General features: G+C 45.9%; 1 protein-coding gene across 1 annotated transcript in view; it reads left to right on the forward strand.

Annotated features, from left to right (window-relative positions):
* LOC309558092 (contactin-associated protein-like 5) overlaps window positions 1-19,267 on the forward strand; it is a 591,346-nt gene that overhangs the window by 119,934 nt on the left and 452,145 nt on the right. The window contains exon 3 of the mRNA XM_082261047.1: window positions 18,334-18,527. Within this exon, the coding sequence (XP_082117173.1) occupies window positions 18,334-18,527 (194 nt within the window). The remainder of the gene's footprint in view (window positions 1-18,333; window positions 18,528-19,267) is intronic.

Here is a 19,267-nt window from a genome sequence, read left to right on the forward strand (position 1 = left end):
GGGGTTACCGCGAGGGGGCCCGAAAACCCCGCCTGGAGCGTGTGTAAAAAGTGTGAGATCTGAGAGAAGCGAAATCGCTCTGAAGGTGGCATCTCCAGATTAGTTATACAATGTGAGTAAGAGAGGGGACCCCTAGCATCAAAATAGTGCCCAATTCTATATAGGCCTTTATCCGTCCACCATTTGAAAGCCTTAATATTCGTTCCAGGAGGGAAGTCAGGATTATGAAAAATATGTTTAAGCGGACCCCAGGGCGAGGAAATCTTATTGGATTTATGAATAAGGTCACAAAGGGCAAAGGAATGTGATAGAGTAGGAGCCAGGATTGGGGGACGGTAGGCAGGGGGGCTCCAGAGCAAGAAATCCATAGTATGTAAAGGGACAGCCTGTCTTTCCATATAATACCAGTCAGGTTTTTCACCTTTTAAATATATAACTGAAAATTGCGTCAGTTGGGCTGCTAAGTAATACTTCCAAATGTCCGGAACACTGAGACCCCCATGCTTACGTGATCTAAAAAGTGTGGATTTGTTGATTCTATGACCCTTCTTACCCCAAATAAATCTGATAACGTGAGATTGCAGGGATTCGATTTGTGACTTTATAACCGTGATGGGGAGAGCACGAAATAGGTATAAAATGCGCGGGAGCAGGGTCATCTTGACTGCGTTAATTCTACCCAGCCAAGAAATATTATATTTTGACCAGGCCTCTAAATCCTTTTTTAGTTTATTAATAAGCGGAGGATAGTTGGCGGAATGCAGATCGGAAATCGAGGCTGTGATACGAACTCCCAAGTAGGGGATAGAATCAGAATGCCATGAAAATGGGAAGTGTTCTTTAAGGCAAGAGACCAAGGAATGTGGAAGGTTGATGTTCAGAGCCAGGGACTTGCTCATATTCACCCTCAGGCCCGAGACTGCTGCAAAGCTATTAAGGAGTGATACGATGTTAGGGAGGGAGATGAGGGGGGAGGTGACAAATAGCATGATGTCATCCGCGAATAAAGCGCATTTATGCATCGTGTTACCACATTGTATCCCGCGTATATCAGGATGGTGACGTATGGCAATAGCCAAGGACTCTAGGGCGATAGCAAAAATTAAGGGTGAGAGGGGACATCCCTGCCGTGTACCCCTGTGAATAGTAAAGGGATCAGAGTAAAGACCTTGCATTCTGACTCGGGCTGAAGGGTGGGAGTACAAGGCCCAGAGAATGGCCAAAAAGGAGGGACCAAAGCCCCATTTCTCCAATGTGGAGAAGAGAAACGGCCAAGAGAGCGAGTCAAAGGCCTTGTGTAGGTCTAGGGATAGGAGGAAGCCCTCTTGAGAAGGGGCTCCATCCCAGCCCGAGCGCAAAAGAGTGGCCGCGTCAATCACCCTTCTAATCTGGTCAGTCCCTTGTCGGCCTGGGATGAAGCCTACCTGGTCCTTGTGAATATAAGAATGAATGAAGCTGGAGAGGCGAGTAGCTAAAATTTTTGTTAGGAGCTTAAGATCATTATTAATAAGAGAAATGGGCCTATAATTGCTAACATCTGAGTGATCCCTACCCGGCTTTGGGATAACGGATATAAAAGCTGCATTCATGGAGTGGTCTAGAGGTTCCGAGTCTCTAAGGGAATTAAAGAACCTGGCTAGGTAAGGGGCAAGTGTGTCAGCATAGGACTTGTAATATAGGTTAGAGAAGCCGTCGGGGCCTGGCGTAGAGTTGGTGCGTAAAGCTTTAATCGCTTCCAGGATTTCTTGCTCAGAAAAGGGTTCTTCTAGGAGGGAGCGCGATTTCCTACTGAGTTGGGGTAGGGGGACCCGTCCCAGAAAGGACTCAATATGTTGTGCCTGGGAAGGCTTAGGGTCAGCGTAAAGGGTAGAATAAAAGGATTGGAAGGTAGCCATAATTGAAGAAGGATTCCTCGTGAGCACCCCCATCCGATCCTTGATTTTGGGCATTGATACAATCCTGTATTTTGGTGTTAATTTAGAAGCAAGCCTAGGTCCTATTCTATCCTGAGTAGCCAGCAGGCGTGCGTTTTGCCACTGTAAACCCTTTGCTGCCTTGGTAGTAAGCGCCAAATTAAGGGAAAGTTTGACCGCATCAAGTTTGACCACGGAATCCGAGGTTGGGTTGCGCTTATGCGCCATGCTCAGTCTCTTGTATTCCATTTCCAGATTACTAATTTCAAACTGTCGTTCGCGCTTAAGTTTAGCCCCTAATTGAATAATATGGCCTCTGATGACTGCTTTGTGGGCCCCCCATAGTGAGGAGGGGGTTACGTCTTGGGAGTCATTTAGGGAGAAGTACTCTTGGATCAGTTTTTCTATTGTGGATTTCCACACCGGTTCGTTCAGGAGGGATTCGTTTATACGCCATGGAGACGGGCCCGTCCATGAGGGAGTGCTTTTGATTTTAAGGAACACTAAAGAATGGTCAGACCATGGTATGTCTCTGATAACTGACTGTAGTGCTGAGGGAATGTCCGTGGTAGGGACAAAAATATGATCAATTCTGGCTAGTGTGTTGTGAGGAGCTGAAAAGTGCGTATAATCCCGGGTGGAGGGATTAAGTTCTCTCCAAATGTCAACTAGACCCAGGGAATGGAGAAGCTTGGCCACTCGAAGACTTTGTCTAGGGGGTCTCCGCAAGCGGTGGGGTCCACTCCTGGATTTATCTAAAGCGTTGTCAAAAGCCAAATTTGAATCACCTCCAACAATTAGCTTACCCTCAAAATGGGCGGAGAGAAGAGGGAGAACCCTGGAAAAGAAAGCCACCTGACCCTTGTTAGGAGCGTAAAAGAAACAAAAGTATATAAAACGCCACCAATATAACCCTTAACCAAAATGTACCTTCCCTGGGGGTCCGTTACTGTATGGGTGTGAGAAAAAGAAACCGTTTTTGAGAAAAAAATTGCTACGCCCTTCTGTTTAGAGGGAGCATTGGCTAGAAAAAAGACTGGATATTTATGGTGGATGTATTTAGGCCTATATGAATCTGGGAAGTGGGTCTCCTGAAGCAGAAGAACCTCAAGTCCCTGGGAGTGATAATGTTGAAATGCCTTTCGCCTCTTCAATGGAGAATTAAGACCCTGAACATTGTGTGATGCCACCTGCAGAGAGAAATCAGTACTCACGGTTGCCGTCATCGTAGAAACAAGGAGTGTGCGCTGCGATGTACGATATTGAGACAGGGCATGAGGAACTCGAGCAGGAGCCTTGAAGGACTTGAGAAAAACTGAGGACTCAAATCAGAGAGCGGATCGGACCATGGGACGCTGTAAAAGAAAAAGAGAGTTAGAGAGGAAGGAAAAGGGAGAATAAGGGTGGGAGAGAAAAACGAAAAACATGCCAGGACAAAGCCTGGCACGGTGTCAGGGAGGCAGGGGACAAGACCCATGCCCCCTAACCAGGATTGTAGTGGCACCCTATACCAGATAGGGTGCAGTCACGTAGGAACAAGGAAAAGGAAGATTTTCCAAGCCCCTACGGGAATGTGCGCAATAAAACCTCTCCGGGCATGGGGCCCCAGCCCGGACAAATAAGGGAAACAAATGTTATGAACGCCCCGATATAATGAAGAGCAGAAGCGTATGAGGAGGGCGGGAGGGAGTAAGAAACAAAAAGAGGGGTAAGGGAAGGGAGGGACAAGGAACGACAAGTATGGAAGGGAAGGGGAGGCTTCTGCTACTGCAGTATATCAATGCTGTGTTACATCAAACTATGTGATCTCCGCACTAATACTTGGGACCGGTCAATAGAAAAACACGAACCGGTGCCCCAAACAGTATGATAAATCAAAAAGGCAAATCAGATGTAAAGCAAACGTTAAGACATATAATGTCCAGATCAAAAACATCAAACAGGATAAAAAAAAAAGGGGGTGGGAGGGTTAACGGTTAACCCGTTCCAGGTGAGGGAGATGCCTCCATAAGGAATATGTGGAGTGACACACTGGATCGTTCAGGAAAATCAGGGAGGCTTGACATCACGGTGGCGCTTTGATTGTTGCTTGTTCCAGACTGAAGATAATGGGCTGATCGGTGGAGGTCGCTTGGAGGATTCCCGTCTCGAGGTAGAGGAGGAAGGGGAAGGATCCCTGGAAATGAGTCCAAGATGAAGAAGCAGACGTTCACCATCTTGAAAGGACGAAAATCCATGGGTTTTGTTCTGGTAGAGAAAGTTCAGTCTGAAAGGAAAGGACCACCAATATTTCAAGGATCTAGTGGAAAGCAGTGATAACAATGGTTTCAGGGCTCTGCGACGCTGAATGGTCATAGGAGAGAGGTCTGCAAAGATCTGAATTTTGTGACCTTGAATGGAGAGGTCGTCCTTGCCCCTGCTCTTCCTCATGATCTCCTCCTTAACCCCATAGTAGTGAGTTTTAACAATCACATCTCTTGGAAGGCCGTCCTTACGGGGTGATTGGAGGGCTCTGTGCGCTCTATCGAGCTCCAGGCGGTGGTCCGGGATGTCTGGTATAATATCCTTAATAAACATTTTGACTGTATCGGGAACATCTGTAATAGACTCAGGGATCCCCCTAATTCTGAAATTTAGACGGCGACTCCTGTTCTCCAAATCGTCCAATTTGGATTGTGCAGTGTCCAATTGTTCCTGAAGAGTCTGAATACAAGCGGTATTCTGATTGGTTCTCGTCACAGTGTGGTCAAGGGTATTCTCAATGGCGTCAATCCTGGTGCCAATATTTTGCAGATCAGCTTTGATAGAGGCTGTGATCTGTGAGGCATTATGTGCCAATCCTGCAGCCAGCATCTCAGAAAATTTGTTCATGAGGAGGGTAATGTCAGGGAAGTGGCTCTGAGATTGTGGGCCTAGTAGATGCTGTTGAGCCAGGGTCTCAGGTGACAGCATATCAGGCAACACAGGGGTCTGTTCCATGGCTCTGCTTGTCTGGGAGGCTGTGGAGGTTGGAGAGGCATACTGAGCCTGTATGTCATTAATGAGGGTTGCTGGGGAGGGCCAGGGCTCCGGAGTGGCCGGCTGTATAAAGAGTGTGTCAGTCATAATATCCCCTACCTCCTTGTCGCCTCGGACAACTGAGGAGAAAGCAGGGGCGCCCGCCATCTTAGCCAGGTCCCTCTGTGGTGAAAACGAAAGCTGGCGGGAGACCTCTCTTCGGGAGTCCGCCGACATGCAGGATCAGGTCGGAAAGTGCCGCTTTATCGGTGGTGGCAGTGGTGGGGTGAAAGCGCTGTGGACGCCGGAGCAGGGGCCCGCTACTGACCGGAGAGGCGCGGAGCTCCGGGACTAAGCCGCCATCTCGGAGCTCCCGCGCATGGGGCCCATCATTTCTTAACCACTTAACGACCAGCCACGTAGATCTACGTCGGCTGACTTTGAGTGGTTATACCGGGATGATGCCTCTAGCTAGATTGATGCCTCTAGCTAGAGGCATCATCCCGGTACCGTTGTTTGAAGCCGACGGTTGGCTTTCCGTCGGTAACGATCGATGCGGCTCGGGAGCCGCTCGATCGTTACCCGGGGGGGCGGGAGGGGACGTCCCCCCCCCTCCCGCCGCCTTCCGCGGCTTTGCTCGGGGCTCCCGTCCCACCGGGATGGAGTCCCGATGAATGCCGGAAACAGCATCGATCGGGTCTCCGATGACGTAACCCGGAGGCGGCGTCCATGACGTCACATCCGGGTTACTGTGCTGCAAAAGGCGGCAGATTTGAAAAACGGCTGTATGCAAAAATGCAATTTTCGGCGTTTTGCATACAGGGAAGTGTAGTGGAGGGGTCTAGGGTCTTTTAGACCCTCGATCCCTCCATAAAGTGTACCTGTCACACATATTGGTGTCACAAGGGATGTTTACATTGCTTGTGACAGCAATAAAAGTGATCAGATTTTTTTTTTTTTTAAAAAAAACTGTAATAAAGTTAAAAAAAAAGAAAAAATAAATAGGAAAAAAAAAAAAAAAAAATTTAGCCGCCCCCGTCACCGTTAGCTCGCGCACAAAAAAAAACGTATACGCAAGTCGAGCCGCAAATGAAATCGCTGTTCAAACCACACATGTGAGGTATCGGCGCGATCGCCAGAGCGTGGGCAGTAATTTAAAAAAAAGAGCTACACTCTAACTCTAAACTGGTAACCGTTAAATAAATTTAAAGCGTTGCAGATTGAGATCTCTATTGACCGTAGTTTGTCGCCATCCCACGGGGGGGCGCAATTTTAAACCATAACATGTTTGGTATCTATTTACTCGGCGTGACATCATCTTTCACAATATACAAAAAAAATGGGCTAACTTTACTGTTTAGTATTTTTTAAATGCAGTGAAATGTGATTTTTCAAATTTTTTCCAAAAAAATGGCGTTTTAAAGACCGCTGCGCAAATACCGCGTGACAAAAATTTTTGCAATGACCGACATTTTATTCTCCAGAGTCTTTGCTAAAAAAATATATATAATGTTTGGGGGTTCTAAGTAGTTTTCTAGGAAAAAATACTGGTTTTAACTTGTGAACAAAAAGTGTCCGAAATAGGGCTGGGGGTAAAGTGGTTAAATGTCTTACAGGACAACTTCATGTCTCAATTGGTGGATTCCCCGACTAGAAATAATGCACAACTAGATCTATTAATTACAAACAACTCAGATCTGAATACAGAAGTGGAAATACGGGAAAACTTGGGATCTAGCGATCACAGGACAATCACTTTTAGCCTAAATTGTAGGAAAAGTAGGCACAGGGGAAGCACAAGAACTCTAAATTTCAACAGAGCAAACTTTTCTGCACTCTGCTCAATACTACAAGACATAAATTGGGACCAAATCCTAGAAATATTGAACACGAAAAAAAAAAGAAATGGGAATGCTTTAGAACAGGGGTGTCAAACTCAATTTAATCATGGGCCGCATCAGCATTATGATTGCCCTGAAAAGGGCCGGTTGTATCTGTAAGTCTAGATGTCCAGAGCATTCCCTACCCTTACGTAAGTCGTCAAGAGCCTCTCCACCATGAGAAGTTGGGTCCCCCAGTGCATTGCCTTGTGCTGCTGCTGGGAAGAAGCTGGAGGCAATGCTGGAAAGCAGGAAGTACAGGATCTTGGGAAGGACCAGAGGAGGGCTGGAGCTCTTCTGCAGCTGCAGGAGAGGTGTGAAGGCCACATATAAAGGCCTGGAGGGCCAGATTCGGCCCGCGGGCCTTGTGTTTGACACATGTGCTTTAGAAAAATATTAGTAGAAAGTAAAAAATATTGTTTTTTTTTTTTTTTACAGAATTATTGCTCTTTTTTGTTTATAGCGCAAAAAAAAAAAAAATCACAGAGGTGATCGAATACCACCAAAAGAAAGATCTATTTGTGGGGAAAAAAAGGACAGCAATTTTATTTGGGTACAGCGTCGCACGACCGCACAATTGTCAATTAAAAATAATGCAGTGCCATATTGCAAAAAATGACCTGGTTATTAAGGGGGGTAAAACCTTCCGGTCCTTAAAGCGGTGTTCCAGCTTCCCCCTCCAAAGTCAGCAGCTACACATACTGTACACACTGCAGCTGCTGACTTTTAATATTAGGACACTTACCTGTCCTGGAGTCCAGTGATGTCGGCAGCGCAGCCGATGTTTCCATCAGCTGTCGGGTGCTGCCGCCTCCATTGCCGGTGAGGGAACCCAGCAGTGGAGCCTTACGGCTTCATGGGCGGGTCCCTACTGCACATGCACGAAGCGCACTGCGCATTTGGATTGGATTTGGATTGGCGCAGCTGCAGGGGAAGGAGGGGGGGGGGTCAAACTTCCAAGGGACAGCGTGGCGGCGGCGCCGTCTCCCGGAAGTGGGGAAGGGTACCTGTCACAAACAGGTACCCATTCCCCCCTCTCCCCCCTGAAAGGTGGCAAATGTGGCACCGGAGGGGGGGGAGGAAGCAAATGAGCGGAAGTTCCACTTTTGGGTGGAACTCCACTTGAAGTGGTTAAGCCACTTCATGCACTTTGTACCGTCCTGTCTGTTTAATAATTCTGTGTGCCCCTGTGTCTGTGTTTTATAAAAATAAGCCGTTCTTTACCAGTCTTCAGAGCGCCAATCGCCGCTCACGTGATCTGCCAGCTCTCTCCTCTCCCTGTCTGACAGTTGTAGCGGGCGGGGCCAAGGATTCCCTGCTGACATCAGTCGGGAGGGGAGGAGGAGAGAGCTGGCGGGTCACGTGAGCGGCGATCGGCGTTCTAAAAACAGGTAAAGAACGGCTTATTTTTATTTAACACAGACACAGGGGCACACAGGATTATTAAACATACAGGATGGTATGAAACTTTAAATGAAACGACAGCAGCAGGGGGGGGGGGGGTCATTGACACAGGAGCTGACAGGCAGGGAGGGGAGGGGGGGAGAGAGGACAATGCAGGGCTGCGGATGACGGAGGCACATAAACTGACCACGGTGTCAGGGCTCAGCAGCCATGATATACTGTGGTCAGTTTACAGAGGGGAGGGTATAGCCAGGCAGGATCAGCCAGGTATTTTAGGTGATAGAAGAGGCCAAATTACACAGGAAAGCACTGTGCAGTATAACATGCTTCAAGCCCCTTTCACACTTGTACTTCAAAGTCGCACGAATTTACAGCGACTTTGTTGCCGCGATTTTGATGTGAGTTTGACTGGACTTGAATGTCTTTGGGCATCAAAATCGTGCCAAAGTAGTGCAGGGACGAAGTCGGTGCAACTTCAAGTTGCACAGATATGAATGGTACTCATTGGAAATAATGGAGAACGACTTGTCCTGCGATTTTGCAGTCCCAAATTGCATTACAAGTCGCACAAGTGTGAAAGGGGCTTTAAGGGAACAGGATCAATTTTTTTTTTTTAGGTTAACAAACATTTTAAAAATAAATTCTGCCGTTTCCCCTTTAAAAAGGAAATACCCGCGAGTTGACTGACATCGCCTTCATGACATTGTCGAAAAGGGGCGGAGCATGGGTGACCTTAAAATGATGCCCCCCCCCTGAAAAAAGTTCTGTGGATGTCATTTCGCAGGACAGAGCCGAACTGACGTGGTCGGCAAGTGGTTAACCACTTGCCGACCGCCGCAAGTACATATACTGCGGCGGTCAGCACCTCCTGGGCAAAGCGACGTGCCGGTATGTCACTCGCCCAGGAGCCAATAGGGGGCGGGCGCACGCGCTCCCGCCCCCGCTCGTTCACTGCCATCCCCGGGTGAGTGACCAGCGGCACCGATGTTCGCCGGCCACTCGCGATCTCCCGCTGGAGAGGGAGAAAGGCAGGCGGCTGATGTAAACACAGCTGTCTGTCATTCTCCCTGGTGTAACTGCAGGGATCATACGATCCTGCTATGTAGGATCGTATGTCTCTGTGGTTACATCACAAGCCACGCCCCTTGACAGTTAGAATCACGCCGCTAGGGACAAACTTGATCTCTAATAAAATTAACCCCTTCCCTGCCAGTGTCATTTTTACAGTAACAGTGCATATGTATAGCACTGATTACTGTAGTAATGTCACTGGTCTCCCCAAAAGTGTCAAAAATGTCAGTCAGGGTTCCGATCTGTCCGCCGCAATGTCGCAGTCCCGCAAAAATAAAAATCGCAGATCGCCGCCATTACTCGTTAAAAAAAAAAACACCAAAAATGACAAATATTTCCCGTAGTTAGTAAACGCAATAACTTTTGCGCAAACCAATCAAAATACACTTATTGCGATTTTTTTTAACCATAAAATGTAGCAGAAAACAAATTGGCCTAAAATGTTAAAAAATTTTGATTTTTACCTTTTTTTTTGTGGGAATTTCATATAAAAAAATTTGAAAAATATTGTTATTTTTTTTCAAAATTGTCGCTCTTTTTTTGTTTATAGCGCAAAAAATAAAAATCCCACAGGTGATCAAATACCACCAAAGAAAGCTCTGTTTGCGGGGAAAAAAAAGGACGCCAATTTCATTTGGGTACAGCGTCACATGACTGCGCAATTGTCCGTTAAATTCACACAGTGCTGAATCGCAAAATAGGCCCTGGTCTTTGAGCAGCCAAATCCTCTGGGGCTTAAGTGGTTAAAGTAACGCAGTGTCGTATCGCAAAAAAAAAAAAAAAAAAGCTTTGATAAAGGGGGCGGGGGGTAAATCTTACAGGGGTCAAGCGGTTAAAAAAGCGTGTCCAATGCCACATTTTGAAGGGTAGACAAGCCCTAAGACTTGCCCTTCAAATTCTATACAGGGATGATCACCCCCTAAAATAAATAATCCCGGCATTTCATTAGCGCTTCGGATGGCGGTTGACACTCCTGGAAATCGTCAGTCAAATGTCATTTTTTGGGAAGCAGAACTTCACTTTGCTGTTCACAGCACTCCAATTATTTTGTGCCATCAGCCTGCGCCGGGTGTGCAGCTCTGCTGTGAAGTCTGGGAGATTTTCGTGAACAGACTGCCGAAAACCCGCGAACAGAACGGAACGAGCAAAAACCTTCCCTCCCATCCCCCATCATCTCATCTGTCACAGCTTTATGTGTCTTATTCAGAGTCTCCTACAGTTCTCTATAGAGCCGGCCCAAAAGCTGCATTTTAATGAATAGAAGAGAGGATCTGACTGGTGGGGGATACTTTGTACTCAATGAGCAACTCCGAAAATATCCCAATAAAGAGATCAAATCCGGGAAAAGACGCTGAGCCCCGAGCGTGACGCCGCGCGACGCTAAACCTAAAGTTGACCTGTCAGTTATTTTACAATAAAAACATCCTGGCATCATCATATAATAATAATAATAATACGGGTATTTTATAGCAACAATACGATTAATAGCAACAGTAGCATTTTCAGAAAAGCTCCGCCTTTTATTATTAACCGCTTGCCTACCGGGACGATTGTTTATTTTTGCTTATATCGCACTTTCACCCCCTTCCTGCCCAGGCCAATTCTCAGCTTTCAGCGCTGTCGTAATTTGAATGACAATTGCGCGGTCATGCAACACTGTACCCAAATGAAATTTGTATCATTTTTTTTCAAAGAAATAGAGCTTTCTTTTGGTGATATTTAGAGTCCATTCACACTAGCGCGACTTGTCAGGCGACCAAGTTGCCTGACAAGTCGCGGCTGTTCGCTCGCCATTGAGTAGCACAGGACCTATTCTAATAGGAGCGACACAAGTCGCTCCGACTTAGAAAAAGGGTCCTGTACTACTTTGGGGCGACCTGGAGGCGACTTGCATTGACTTCAATTATATGAAGTCCGTGCAAGTCGCGCCGAAGTCACGGTACTTCACAGGTCGCCCCACCAAGTCGTGTCGCGCCAGTCTGAATGGGCTGTTAATCACTACTGGGGTTTTTATTTTTTGCTGAACAAACAAAAAAAGACTGAAAAAAAAAAAAAATAGGTCATTATAACATTCAGCAAACAGGTAATTGTTCTCCTTCATTGCACTGATGAGGCGACACTGATAGGCTGCACTGATGGGCACTGATAGGCTGCACTGATGGGCACTGATAGGTGACATTGATGGGCACTGATAAGGTGACACTGATAGGCACTGATAGGCGACACCGATGGGCACTGGTATGGTGGCACTGATGGGCACTGATAAGGTGACACCGATGGGCACTGATAGGCGACACCGATGGGCACTGATAGGTGACACTGATGGGCACTGATAAGGTGACACTGATAGGTACTGATAGGCGACACCGATGGGCACTGGTATGGTGGCACTGATGGGCACTGATAAGGCGGCACTGATGGGCACTAATAAGGCAGCACTGGTGGGCACTGATAGGTGGCACTGATGGGCACTGATGTGGCACTGGTGGGCACTGATAGGCGACACTGCTGGGCACAGATAAGGCAGCACCGATGGGCACTGATAGGCACTGATTAGGTGCCACTGGTGGGCACTGATAGATGGCACCGATGGCCACTGATAAGGCGGCACTGATGGACACTGATAGGCGACACTGATGGGCACTGATAAGCTGGCACTAGTGGGCACTGATAGGCTACACTGATGGGTGGCACAGATGGGCGGCACTGGTAGGTTTTTAAAGCATACTGTTAGGGTAATTTGGTTGGTCGTAGGCTGGTTGGTAAGTTGTGGCTGGAAACCCCTTGGCTTTTTTTGACATGCTTTTTCCCTTCCAGTGCTCATGGCTGTTATATTGGTCAGGCAATGCACTGACACCTCTGCTGCCATTGTGCAATGTGCTGGTTGTTCAGTGTGACCTTGCGCTATTAAGGAGGGGTGGGCTCCCTCCAGTCACCTGTCCTCCATCTATCCATCAGAATACATGTGCTCTCACTGTGGAGGCTCTTTAAAGGTAGAGTTAGGGGTCTGCAGATCACAGGGTGCCTTGCCATGGCCTGCAGCTTACGCATGTATTTGCAAATGTGTGCAACTAAACCCCTGTTTTAAAAGCATACTGTGAGACAGGTTAATTCAGTGGGTCGTAGGTTGGTTGGTAAGTTGTGACTGGAAACCCCTTGGCTTTTTTTGACACTGGTAGGTGGCACTGAAAGGCACTAATAGGTGGCACTGATGGGCGGCACTCATGGGCACTGATGGGCACTAATAGGTGGCACTGATTGGCGCTGATAGGTGGCACTGATGGCCAATGATAGGCAGTACTGATGATGGGGCACTGGTGGGCATTTGTGAGCTTATGCACTGATGTTGGATGAGAAGGCCTGGTCCACAGTCTCTGCTCTAATTCATGCCAAAAGGTCAGTCAAGTTCCTCTACCCCAAACTCGCTCATCCATGTCTTTATGGACCTTGCTTTGTGCACTGGTGTGCAGTCATGTTGGAACAGGAAGGAGCCATCCCCAAACTGTTCCCACAAAGTTGGGAGCATGAAATTGTCCAAAATATCTTGGTATGCTGACGCCTTAAAGCGGTAGTATCCCGCTTTTTTTACACTTTTACCTACAGGTAAGCCTATAATAAGGCTTACCTGTAGGTACAAATAATATCTCCTAAACCAGCATGGTTTAGGAGATATTTACAGTGCATGCAGCCGCTCTCGCGAGCGGCGCATGCGCTCTGAAGGTCCGGGGGGACCTTCAATTAATTTGCCGGGAGCTTGCTGGAAAATCACTCCCGCGCGCATGCGCGGGAGTGACATCATCGCGGCTCCGGCCAATCATCGCGCCGGAGCCGTCTCTTCCGGCCAATCACCGCGCCGGAGCCGCCGAACCCGGAAGAGACGGCGAGGGATCATGGCAGCGCCCGCAGCGATGTCCGGGGGTCCGTGTGGGGGCTTCGTTCTAAGGTAAGTTACACATAATGGGCTAGTATGCGATGCATACTAGCCCATTATGCCTTTGTCTTGCAGGTTTTTTTTTTTTTCCCTAGGGTTTACAACCGGTTTAAGAGTTTCCTTCACTGGAACTAAGGGGCCAAGCCCAACCCCTGAAAAACAATCCCACACCACAATCCCCCCTCCACCAAATGATTTGGACCAGTGCACAAAGCAAGGTCCATAAAGACACGGATGAGCGAGTTTGGGGTGGAGGAACTTGACTGACCTGTACAGAGTCCTGACCTCAACCCAATAGAACACCTTTGGGATGAATATAAGGGGAGACTGCGAGCCAGGCCGTCTCATCCAACATCAGTGCCTGGCCTCACAAATGCGCTTCTGGAAGAATGATCAAACATTCCCATAGACACACTCCTAAACCTTGTGGACAGCCTTCCCAGAAGAGTTGAAGCTGTTATAGCTGTAAAGGGTGGGCCAACTCATATATAGTGTATATACAGGGATCAGCCATAACATTATGACCACCCACCTAATATTGAGTATGGCCCCCTTTTGCTAAAACAGCCCTGACCCATTGAGGCATGGATACCAAAGTGACATCCATGGGAATGGCAGGACCCCAAGGTTTCCAGCAGAACATTGCCCCCAAAGCGTGCCATTAAAGTTCACGTGCGTGTAAAGGCAGGCGTCCCAATATTTTTGGTAATATAGCGTGTGTATCTATCTATCTATCTATCTATCTATATATATATATATATATATATATATATATATATATATATATATATATATATAACAGTGCATTGCGAAAGTATTCGGCCCCCTTGAACTTTTCAACCTTTTGCCACATTTCAGGTTTCAAACATAAAGATATAAAACTGTAATTTTTTGTGAAGAATCAACAACAAGTGGGACACAATCATGAAGTGGAACAAAATTTATTGGATATTTCAAACTTTGTTAACAAATAAAAAACTGAAAAATTGGGCGTGCAAAACTATTCAGCCCCTTTACTTTCAGTGCAGCAAACTCTCTCCAGAAGTTCAGTGATGATCTCTGAATGATCCAATGTTGACCTAAATGACTAATGATGATAAATAGGATCCACCTGTGTGTAATCAAGTCTCCGTATAAATGCACCTGCACTGTGATAGTCTCAGAGGTCTGTTTAAAGTGCAAAGAGCATCATGAAGAACAAGGAACACACCAGGCAGGCCCGAGATACTGTTGTGGAGAAGTTTAAAGCCGGATTTGGATACAAAAAGATTTCCCAAGCTTTAAACATCCCAAGGAGCGCTGTGCAAGCGATAATATTGTAATGGAAGGAGTATCAGACCACTGCAAATCTACGAAGACCTGGCCGTCCCTCTAAACTTTCAGCTCATACAAGGAGAAGACTGATCAGAGATGCAGCCAAGAGGCCCATGATCACTCTGGATGAACTGCAGAGATCTACAGCTGAGGTGGGAGACTCTGTCCATAGGACAACAATCAGTCGTATACTGCACAAATCTGGCCTTTATGGAAGAGTGGCAAGAAGAAAGACATTTCTTAAAGATATCCATAAAAAGTGTCGTTTAAAGTTTGCCACAAGCCACCTGGGAGACACCAAACATGTGGAAGAAGGGGCTCTGGTCAGATGAAACCAAAATCTAACTTTTTGGCAACAATGCAAAACGTTATGTTTGGCGTAAAAGCAACACAGCTCATCACCCTGAACACACCATCCCCACTGTCAAACATGGTGGTGGCAGCATCATGGTTTGGGCCTGCTTTTCTTCAGCAGGGACAGGGAAGATGGTTAAAATTGATGGGAAGATGGATGGAGCCAAATACAGGACCATTCTGGAAGAAAACCTGATGGAGTCTGCAAAAGACCTGAGACTGGGACAGAGATTTGTCTTCCAACAAGACAATGATCCAAAACATAAAGCAAAATCTACAATGGAATGGTTCACAAATAAACATATCCAGGTGTTAGAATGACCAAGTCAAAGTCCAGACCTGAATCCAATCGAGAATCTGTGGAAAGAACTGAAAACTGCTGTTCACAAACTCTCCCCATCCAACCTCACTGAGCTCGAGCTGTTTTGCAAGGAGGAATGGGCATAAATTTCAGTCTCTCGATGTGCAAAACTGATAGAGACATACCCCAAGCGACTTACAGCTGTAATCGCAGCAAAAGGTGGCGCTACAAAGTATTAACTTAAGGGGGCTGAATAATTTTGCACGCCCAATTTTTCAGTTTTATATTTGTTAAAAAAGTTTGAAATATCCAATAAATTTCGTTCCACTTCATGATTGTGTCCCATTTGTTGTTGATTCTTCACAAAAAAAATACAGTTTTATATCTTTATGTTTGAAGCCTGAAATGTGGCAAAAGGTCGCAAAGTTCAAGGGGGCCGAATACTTTCGCAAGGCACCGTGTGTGTATATATATATATATATATGTATGTATGTGTGTGTGTGTGTGTGTGTGTGTGTGTGTGTACGTGTATATATATATATATATATATATATGTAAAAAGTATAGAGAAAGAGAGGGATGATAATAATAAATAAAATAATAATATTAGTATTTTTATTATCATTATTAATAATTTATTATTTTATTATTGTTAACAGTGAATAATGATCATGTGAGATTAATCAATGTTCCTGTAGATTGGTGATTGGGTAGCTCTTTGGTCACACTGTTTCTGGCGTGAGACATGTCCGACATACCTGGATATTCTATTAAAGGAAGAATATCATTTTCCATCGGTATGCGGTGTTCCTGTTGCCGGTATAATTGATTGCTTCTGCGGAGATGAATTGAGCCGGCACCAGAGATTTAACAATGGAGTATGGCGAACAATCTCACCTAGAGCAGCACGTGGAATGTTCCGCATGCAATTGGCGACTCTACAATTTGCGACTCTCCCTTCCAGTAATACAGGAAATCCTGATAGAATAAAGAGCTGCTGTCCATGGTGCTGAAGTAAATCCTGAGGCTACAGCAGTGTTTGTTTCTCAATCTTATTTCAGTCAAGGCACCCTTTCACTACTTCTGGAAGGATTTGCCCCCTTAATGACCAGGCCCTATTTTGCAATTCGGCACTGCGTTAATTTAACGGACAATTGCGCGGTCGTGCGACGCTGTACCCAAATGAAATTGATGTCCTTTTTTTCCCCACAAATAGAGTTTTCTTTTGGTGGTATTTGATCATTTTTATTTTTTGCGCTATAAACAAAAAAAGAGCGACAATTCTGAAAAAAAAATTATATATATATATATATTTTTCACATTCTGCTATATAACATTCCCAGAAAAAAAAATTAAAAATCTAAATTTTTTAACATTTGAGGCCAATTTGTATTCTGCTAAATATTTTTGGTAAAAAAAAAAAAATCACAATAAGAGTATTTTGATTGGTTTGCACAAAAGTTATCGCGTCTATTTTTATTGTTTTTTTTTAAATTAACTAGTAATGGTGGCGATCTGCGATTTTTTGCGGGACTGCAACATTGCGGCGGACAGATCGGACCCCTAACTGACATTTTTGACACTTTTGGGGGGGGGGGGGGAGCAGTGAGATTACTACAGTAATCAGTGCTAAAAATTTGCACTGTTACTGCAATAATGACACTGGCAGGGAAGGGGTTAACAAAGTAAGTGATCAAGGGGTTAAATGTGAGCCTAGGGGCGTGTTTCTAACTGTATGGGGGTGGGGCTTGTGAAATGATCACATAGACCTGTGATCCTATATAGAAGGATCACAGGCGCTCTGTGATCATTCCAGGGAGAAGAACGGTCAGCTGTGTTTACAACAGCCGACCGTCCTTCTCTCTCAGCGGGGAGCGATCGCGGGTGTCAGGCGTGTCAATCGGAGCCACCTGCCCCGCGCGTCAGAGTCCCCTCGGAGTCCCCGCTGAGGAGTGGGGGTGGCACGTGCTCGCCCCCTAGCTGCAGGTGCGCGACCAACGTATACCTGGAGGTGGGCCGCCCTGCCGCAGTACAACTGCAGTGTGCGGTCGGGAAGCGGTTAAAAATGATAGACAGTCTTGGAGCACCCCCATTTTAAAATGTAAAAACTATTCTATTAGATTTGCTCAGCACAGCTGCATCCACACATGTAAGACACCCAACGTTCGAGGTGATTTATTCTGCCAAAGCAAATATACTTTTGCAAACTGGTACTGACTAGTATTCTGATGTTCCTCTTTTCCCTAGATTTTTCTAAATCACTCAGCTAAGGTGCCTTCAAGAAGGTTGTAATGGTGCCCAATGAAAACCTGTGGCTTTGTGTAACTAAAAGACAGCTTTATCTACACTCCAGGTTATATACACTTTTTGGGCAATTTTTAGGCATTTGCAAATGCACCCCTGAAGAGACCTCAAGGCACCCCAGCATGCCTGGGCACCCTGGTTGGAAAAGGCTGAGCTACAGCATGAGATCCCTGGGTATTATAATGATGATCGGATAATTGTTCCTTTTCAGGATAATTGTGTTTCAGAAGAATATAGCCTTAAAGGGTAACTCCACTTTCATGGGGAAAAGAAAATAGCAAACAAAGAAAAAACAATATAGCGTATACAATTGCGACACAAATCATATTGTAATTGAATGTTATTAAAAATTATCTTTCCTTTTCAATCTGCAGCTGTTGTCATTTTCTGTAAATGCAATGCAATATGGCTGCCTGGAGCTGTTCTGTACACAGAATGTATACTGACCACACCCCCAGAAACATAATTTCCTGCTTGTGTGATTGGCTCACCAATTTTCCCAGAAGTCTGCACTAAGATACAAGTCAGATTTCTGGCATCCCCTGCAACAAAAATGTCATTTTTGGTGAGATACTCCCAATAGGAACACATCTAAAGGGATGCAGGCCCAGCAGACTTCCCTCATTAGATCCCTGCAGCTGCCACAGCTGATAGATAATTATGAAACCACTCCCATTAGACCCACTCAGCACAAACAATGATTTCTTCAGAATAACAAAAGGAAGGAATCTGCAGTTTTTTATAATCCCTGCAATGTACAGAGATCACCCAGAGGGGAATGTTTTTTTCTCCTCAAAAGTGGAGTTACGCTTTAATATGTCAATGGTCGATGTTTATTCTCTTTTTCTGCGCTTTTTGTTGCAGGAGCCGGTGGCTGGACCCCGCTGGAATCCAATGGAAAGCAATGGCTACAAATCGATCTGGGAGAGAGATTTGACATCACGGGGGCAGCAACGCAAGGGAGATATGGAAGTTCCGACTGGGTAACGCGTTTCAATGTGATGTTCAGCGACACGGGACGCAACTGGAGACCGTACCATCATGATAACATCATCTGGGTAGGCTTTCAAATTTCCAAAGCTTTTCAAAGAAACATTTTTTGTGGTTGATGTTTCCGATATATATGTGTTTAACTCCTTCCTGCTTGGTCCTGCTCAGGGCCGCCTTTAGTATTGATTGGACCCTGGGCAAAATTTTCTTGGGCCCTACCAAATGCACTTATCAACTATTTGTGGGCAGTGCGGGCACAAGGGGCTGCTTCTTTGGGCCCCACAACAATGGCTGGGACCGGGGCAGATGCCCCTTTTGCCCTGTGTTAAAGACGGCCCTGGTCCTGCTGCCTCTTTACATTGATTCTGACACCAATGGAGTTTCCTGGACTTTTCGTTCATGTGGTCATGGTGATTGGTTGTGACTGGGACTGACTGGAAGTCATCAGTGGTAGCTCTGTCAAGTTGCTAGGGTGCGCGATTGAGCAGTCTTCCAGCGTAAAACAAGAGGTGCTGACTTTACGCTTATATGTGGCAGTACGGCACTAAAGATCACCAGCACACCGCCACATATGTGTGTACAGCTGGCATTGGGGAGTAAAAGCTGAACTCCAGCCAACAGATGAAATACATATACTTAAGGTTTTTATTTTTTTTACGTATCAAAAATGTTTGGAATTATGTCCATCCAGTCTTGAGGTTTATACAGCTCGGCCATACAGCACAAGTTCTGTCTATCTATAGTTGCATGATGAGTTTGCATGGCGACCATCAGCAGCTGGGTGAAGCAGCCTCAATGATTAAAAAAT

This window comes from Pelophylax lessonae (assembly GCF_965119305.1).
Source record: "Pelophylax lessonae genome assembly, chromosome: 6".
NCBI lineage: Eukaryota > Metazoa > Chordata > Amphibia > Anura > Ranidae > Pelophylax > Pelophylax lessonae.